This window comes from Diachasma alloeum, unplaced genomic scaffold (assembly GCF_001412515.2).
Source record: "Diachasma alloeum isolate Michigan unplaced genomic scaffold, Dall2.0 Dall_scaffold_00641, whole genome shotgun sequence".
NCBI lineage: Eukaryota > Metazoa > Arthropoda > Insecta > Hymenoptera > Braconidae > Diachasma > Diachasma alloeum.
The window spans coordinates 7,373-15,103 of NW_021680773.1; the positions used below are offsets into that span (position 1 = coordinate 7,373).

The following is a 7,731-nucleotide window of genomic DNA, read 5'->3' on the forward strand; positions in this document are numbered from 1 at the left end:
AGATGATTAGATCAAGATCAACGTAAATATTTGAGTCATGATATTATTAATGAAATTCTACATCTCATGGCCAATGAAGTTTTGAGAAAAAATTTGGAGATGATAAAGAATGCTCAGTATTATGCGATTATAATCGATGAAACATCGGATATATCTAGATTGGAGCAAGTTTCAGTTTGTTTAAAGATGGTACATCCAGACTTGACCGTTGAAGAGATTTTCACTGGGTTTTATTCGACCGACGACACAAAGTCGGAAACTTGATTTAATCTTGTCAAAGATGCATTGGTGCGATACGATCTCCGATTTTCTGACATGCGGGGCCAGTGTTACGACGGGGCTGCAAATGTCAGCGGTCGAATCACCGGTCTCCGATCACGCATTCAAGCACTCGAATCACGAGCTCTGCATGTCCACTGTACTGCACATACTTTAAATTTGGCCGTACAAGATGGAATGGAACGAATACTCTGCGTGAGGAACTTTCTCGGAACCATCAAAGATCTCATTAACTTCGTTCGAGATTCTCCGAAGCGGTTGGCTGTTTTTACAAAACTACAGTCATCTGATACGCCTAATTTGTCAGCATTTTGTCCAACAAGGTAACATTGCCATCAATTTTGCGATCGGATTCAACATGTTTTTCGGGAAAGTCAATCATTGCATTATTTGTTGAAAGTAGTTCATCGGCCTATCAAAAAAATTAATTTATTCAAATATTGATTTTTTTATATACTTGTGTTTCATCTGTGATGAACAAATGATTATTTTTCATCATTTCCCGAATTTTTTCAACTTTTTTCATTGTCATTAAAAAACTTACCTTTTTTCTCCAAATGATAGGAAAAGATCCGATCCCTACCAAAATTTCTTGACGTATTTTTTGAATAAACAAAAATATGGAATACAGTAATGGCTTCGGTAAATGCGCGTCTTAAGGGAAGATCGTTGGTTTGAAAAATTCCGGAATCTTTGAATGACGTCTTAAATATCTAAACTTCATCGAATATACAGAACTACAAAAAATTGAAAATACTGGACCATTTTTCACGTCCACTGACCCCTATATTGAACAAGTAGCTCCTCGAACAATGTTTAGTTCCTATTCCCAATGATTTGTTCCTCTTTTATAGGTGGTGCGTACGGGTGAAATCGCTCAGGGGAGTTCGTGAGAATTACGCGGTAATCATGGAGTTCCTTGATGGTTTGAGTACCGATCCCACTACTGACAAAAGTGTATCTGCTAAAGTCAATGGATTCTTACGACTAATGGAAACCTTTGAGTTTTTCTTTCTTCTGATGTTATTAATCGAGATATTCGAGCCGATTGAAATCCTCAATACTGAACTACAGCGTTCTGATCTTTGTTTTAATGAGTCTCATCAGAAAGTGGATACTGTCAAAGAAATTTTTGATGCCTCCCGCGAGTCTAAGTTTTCATTGATTTGGGACAAATCGATTAACGGCATTAATTCACTAGACATTGAAGGGCCAAAGATTCCACGACTTCGACAAATCCCCAAACGTTTAGACAGTGGCCGTGAGGGACACATTTTTAGTACTCCCGAAGCGTACTATAAGAAGATTTATTATGAAGTCTTCGATCAAGTATCGATCTCATTGAATACTAGATTTGTATCCGAAACGATGCATTTCTTGGATCAATGTGAAGGGTTTATACTTGGCAAGATTAACGTCAACGTAGATGACATTGTACAGGTGTACAATGCGAAAATGCCTGAACAGGAATTCACTCCTGATTTCGATGCAGATGTACTGCAGCTACATCGTGATAGTTTCATCGATATTATTCGTCGGCAGTAAGTGAAAATTGAGTCCTTTATAGAGGTAGTCGAATTCATGAAGAAGAATAAGGCAGTTGCAGATATCCTTCCAGAACTGACGAAATTGATCAAAATTCTTCTGACTGTACCTGCATCGACATGTACCAACGAACGTTCTTTTTCAATGCTGAGACGATTAAAAACCTACTTACGTTCCACAATGCTTCAATCTAGATTGAATCATGTTGCGATATTACATGCTTATCGGGATGTAGCTTCAGCGTTAGATCTCGATAAATTGATGGATGAATTCATCTCGCGAACCGAGAGAAGAAGATGTAAATTCGCAATGTCACGTTGACAGTTTGATGTATCAAAAAATGAATAAAATAAGTAGCACAAATTACGTTTTCAAATAATTGGAGCAACCGGGTCATTGAAAACATCTAGTCCTCGCGGCCAGCTCGTCCGTGGTAAAAAAAAAAAAGGTCAACGCCGTTCGTGATCCTGGGGATGCCTGAAAAAGGTACTCCACACCTCAGATTTTTTCGTTTCGCCGCCCCTGGCCTTTCTGACACTCCGATCTATCCAGATCCTTGTTTTGACTCTTTTTCACCATTTCTGACCCTTATTCGGACTTCATTTTGACCCTTCTAGTGAGGTTTATAAAACCATAGGTTGCGAGGGGTAAAACCAAGGTTCACAAGTGTCGAATCTAAAGATGATGGTCACGAGGGTCGAAAATAAGGAATATACTGGTCACGGCTATGGTTTATGAGAGTTGAAATTCAGGATTATGAGGGTGAAAAGTGTAGGTCAGAAATAAAGTCCAGAAATGCAGGTCAGAAGTGAGTATTATATTCAAAACTATTCGGAAGCCTATTGCTAATTTATCAGCAAAACAGGCGCAACAGTTGATAACATAGAAAGTAAATATTGACTGACTTTTTTTCCTACCCTCTCACCACACATTTATGCATTTCTGAGTAAATTGAGAAAAATAAACAATAATAAGATAATGTCCAAGGTTTGAAACTACGTCGCGCGAATGGGAGCATTCTAGAAAGGGCTTCGTCCCATGTGATATATGGACATTTAACACACATGCATAGATTCATCTATCCATACGTCCCTTGAATCAGTTAATTACGTCGTGTANCTTTTTTTCCTACCCTCTCACCACACATTTATGCATTTCTGAGTAAATTGAGAAAAATAAACAATAATAAGATAATGTCCAAGGTTTGAAACTACGTCGCGCGAATGGGAGCATTCTAGAAAGGGCTTCGTCCCATGTGATATATGGACATTTAACACACATGCATAGATTCATCTATCCATACGTCCCTTGAATCAGTTAATTACGTCGTGTAAACGGAAGAATGGTCCAGCTGTAAAAACACTGTAAAAACTCCGGTCTTACGAGCGGTCTGAAACTAAGACTTAAGACAGGAAGTCCGATAAACGGTCTTCAAATGAGACCAATTTCCGATCTTAACACAAGATCGGAACTTAGGCGCGCTAAGAGCGATTCCCTCACAAAAATTTTCACTCCACACGGAGAGAAATGTTCAGTAAAAATTATGGAACTCACAATTCACTCACCGATTACGGAATCGACTCAGAAAATTTAAGTGACGGTATCGTAATTTTTCACAACACATTCAGAGAAAAATTACGGAACACTCCGGAAAATGTCCGTAACAGTTCCGTAAAATTTCCTACAACAACATTTCGCTCCGGAACTACGAAAAAGATACGTAATTTGTGCATAAGAAATATATACTAAATGTGAAAATATTTGCCTACATTTTTTTTATATGCCACAAGTAACTCTTCTAGTTCACTCTTGTGGTGCTAAAAGTTGTCTATCGATTAGAGTTGAGTAGAAAAGAAGAATTTTCTTCTGCTCGGCCAAAATTTTCCACATGTTACGGATATGGGACTCGGGACGCTGAACCATGGATAGCGTCGCCTGTGGCTATATTTCCCCCTATTCTTACGAGAAGCTGATGAGCGATTCCCTCATTGGGCGCTTCAAGAATGCTCGGGGAACGTTAAGATCGTTTATGAGTCCCGTTCCGATCTTATATTTTGAGATCGCAATTTTAAGATTGAAAACGGGTCTGATTTAAAAATCTCTAGGTAGGTTTAGTTCGGTAAGATGAAAGATCGGTTGACAATGTAAAATTGATGCAGCGATTAAGATCGAAAATGTAAGACCATTTTAGAGTCTTACCTGAAACTATACTAGTGAATCGATAAATTGAGCCATTCATTAAATTGTCGATAGATAAATTTTCTTAAGAATTAAATTAATTAATTAAATAAATCAATTAAATCAATCAATTAAATTAATTAATTGAATAAATCAATAAATAATTAATTTTTCCACTTGTGATCCTTACATTTTTACCCCTAGGTTGTAATACAATCGAACGGGCGCTTCGCGCCCATCGCTAGATTAATGTATGCTATTTCATTTTATTGTATTTTCTTTCTGATTCTGTCTTCATGATTAGATTAATTTAAATTGATTCGTTCTGTTCTTATTATATGTATGTGTATATTTTCCTTAATTCACAAGTTCCAGCTTTGAATGAAGAGGAATTGAGGGTAAAAATCTAGGACTCAAAAGGTATGGGTAAAAATATAAGGATCAGAAGGATCAACATCTAAGGGTCAGATTGTATGAGTTCGAATATGAGGATCAGAAAGTGTTAGAGTTGAACCCTCCTCCTCTCTCGCGGCCCTGATACATTTTTTTAATTCAATCAACGCATGCTGACGGAGGGATGGGGGGTGGCTCAAATATATTCTGAAACCCCCTCCCCTCTTTGGGTGAAATTTGCAACCCTCCACCATCATACTTTCCCCTTCCACCCCCTCGTGCAATTTCAATCAACAAGATTTTTATTTTTTATTCAACAATTTTTGAATTTGTTTAAAAAGCGGATGGGAACGAAGGGATGGGGGTGGCTCAGAAAGGTTCTGAAACCCTCTCCCCTTGTGGGGTAAAGTTTGCAACCCTCCACCGTCGCACCCCTCCCTTCCACCCCCTCCCAAAGTCTCAATTGCCGCAATTTTCATTGTTTATTGTTTTTAAATAATTTTTTAAATCAACGCATGGCAGTAGCTCAGTCAGATTCGGGAACCGCCTCTCCTTGTTCGGTAAAATTACCAACATTCCTTCGTCGTACCTCCCCCTTCCGCCCCCTCGTGAAATTTTAATTGACGAAATGTTCATTCTTTATTCAAGAACGTTTTTAATTATGCAATTAATTCATGCGAACGGAGGGATGGGGGGTGGTTCAGATAGATTCCGGAATCCTCTCCTTCTGTTGGGTAAAATTTGCAACCCTGTGCCATCATACCTCTCTCCCTTCCAGCTTCTCGTGAAATTTCAATTGACAAAGATTTTTATTTTTTGTTGAAAAATTTTGTATTTTATTTAAATAACGCATGCGAACAGAGGGATGGGGGGTGGCTCAGATGAATTCGGGAACCTCCTCTCCGTGTTGGGTGAAATTTGCGACCCTCCGCCGTCGTATCTCCCCCTTCCACCCCATCGTGAAATCTTAATTAATGAAATTTCAATTTTTTATTCAAGAAGTTTTTAATTTATTTAGTTGACACATGCGAACGGAGCGATGGGGGGTGACTCAGATAGATTCTGGAACCCCCTCCTTGTGTTGGGTAAAATTTGCAATCCTGCGCCATCATACCTCCCACTTCCACCTTCTCGTGAAATTTCAATTAACAAAGATTTATATTTTTCATTTGAAAATTTTTTAATTTATTTAAATCACGCATGCGAACAGAGGGATGGTGGTGGCTCAGTCAATTCCAGGAACCCCCTCCCCCTCGCAAATTCTCAATTTTCGAGATTTTCATTTTTCATTTAACAATTTTTTTAGGGGAGGGATGGGGGTGGCTCAGCTAGATTCTGAAACCCTGTTTGAGTAAATTTTGCAACCCTCCGTCATCATACATCCTCCTGGACCCCCTCGTAAATTATCAATTTTCGCGATTTTCATTATTTATTTAACACTTTTTATCATTTCATCAACGCATGGGGGTGGCTCAGTCAGATTCGGCAACCCCCTCCCCTTATTGGGTAAAATTTGCGACCCTCCGCCGTCGTATCGCCCCTTTCCACCCCCTCGTGAAATCTTCGTTAACGAAATTTCAATCTTTTATTCCAGAATTTTTTAATTCATTTAATTAACACATGCGAATGGAGGCATGAGGGGGGGTTCAGATAGATTCTGGAACCCCCTCCACGTGGTGGGTAAAATTTGCAACCCTCGGCCGTTGTGCCTCCCCCTTCCTCCTCCTCGCAAAGTCTCAATTTTCGAGATTTCCCCCTCGTAAATTATCAATTTTCGCGATTTTCATGATTTATTCAACATTTAATCAACGCTTGAGGGTGGCTCAGTCCGATTCGACATCCCCCTCCCCTTGTTGGGTGAAATTTACGACCCTCCGCCGTCGTATGTCCCCCTTCCGCCCCTCGTGAAATCTCAATTAAAGAAATTTTAATTTTTCATTCAAGAATTTTACAATTTACTTAATAAACACATGCAAACGGAGGGATGAGGCGTGGCTCAGATGGATTCTGGAACCCCCTCCTCTTGTTGGGTAAAATTTGCAACCATGCGCCATCATACCTCCCCCTTCCACTTTCCCGTGAAATTTCAATTAACAAAGATTTATATTTTTTATTTAAAAAATTTTTAATTAGTTCAAATGACAAATGTGGACAGAGGGATGGTGGTGGCTCAGTCAGTTTCTGGAACCCCCTCCCCTAGTTGGCTAAAATTTACAACCCGCCGCCGTTGTACCTCCCCCTTCCCCCCTCGCAGTCTCAATTTTCCAGATTTTCATTTTTTATTCAACAATTTTTTTATTCAATCAACACATGCTAACGGAGGAATGGGGGTAGCTCAGCTAGATTCTGAAACCCCCTCCCCTTTTTGAGTAAATTTTGCAAACTTCCGCCATCATACCTCCCCCTGTACTCCGACGTGAATTATCAATTTTCGCGATTTTCATTATTTATTTAACATTTTTTATTATTTCATCGACGCATGGGGGTGGCTTAGTCGGTCTCGGCAATCCCTTTCCCTTATTGGGTAAAATTTGCGACCCTCCGCCATCGTATCTCCCCCTTCCACCCTCTCGCGAAATCTTAATTAACAAAATTTTCTAATTTATTTAATTAACGCATGCGAACGGAGGGATGGAGGGTGGTTCAGATAGATTTTGAAATCCCCTCCCCTTGGCTAGGATTTGCAACTCTGTGTTTATCATGTCCACCCCCCCCCCTCCCAAATAAGGATGCTATAAAATAAATTAAAACAATGTAAAAATAATCATTATTATCTAAAGTTAATCATACGAAAATGTATCCGATGCAATTCCTATCCTCTGTGCACTTTTGATCACCTAAAAGAAAATAACAAAACATGCGGCAACATTGCACACCCGTTAACTAGCTCGGCAGACGACTGGTCAGACCAGCCTGGCTACTACTACAGTTGACTTTACCGATCCGAGCGGGATATTGACGCTACCGCCATCTCGCGGCATTCCCCTTAGAAGCTTCTAACATCATTCTCAACACTAAAAATTATGTCATCCAATTGATAAATAACAATGCAATTAACAGTACCAATATGAAACCCCCATAAAATTGGGTAGCCAAGGTCGTCAAATCAAGATGGAGATTTTACCGAAATTACCTGTTTTTTACCTGCTTTATTTCTGCGCAAACCAAAAAAATTCTGCACTTTTTTTTCGCTAAAAAATAAGATTTTTGAAAATTGGCCGTCAAGCTAGGCGACCAACTTGCGTTAATAATGTCCATGGGTGAAAAATTTCAATAATCGATTTACCAGCTCCATTTCTGCGCAAAAAAAATTCAAAATATTGATTTTTGACAAAA

The 7,731-nt window shown here is 39.2% G+C and overlaps 1 protein-coding gene across 1 annotated transcript; it reads left to right on the forward strand.

Moving 5' to 3' along the window:
• Positions 1 to 317: 317 nt before the first annotated feature.
• Positions 318 to 2,111, forward strand: LOC107043841. Its single transcript, XM_015265491.1, has 2 exons — positions 318 to 602; positions 1,134 to 2,111. The coding sequence occupies exons 1-2, from the start codon at positions 457 to 459 to the stop codon at positions 1,822 to 1,824; spliced, it is 837 nt and encodes a 278-aa protein (XP_015120977.1). The 5' UTR covers positions 318 to 456; the 3' UTR covers positions 1,825 to 2,111.
• Positions 2,112 to 7,731: the final 5,620 nt, after the last annotated feature.

Bases quoted from the DNA above. Each gene is read 5' to 3' on its own strand.
- LOC107043841 (XM_015265491.1), top strand. From the start codon at position 457: ATGGAACGAATACTCTGCGTGAGGAACTTTCTCGGAACCATCAAAGAT. The intron at 603-1,133 runs GTAACATTGCCA...CCTCTTTTATAG, and splicing joins TCAGCATTTTGTCCAACAAG to GTGGTGCGTACGGGTGAAAT.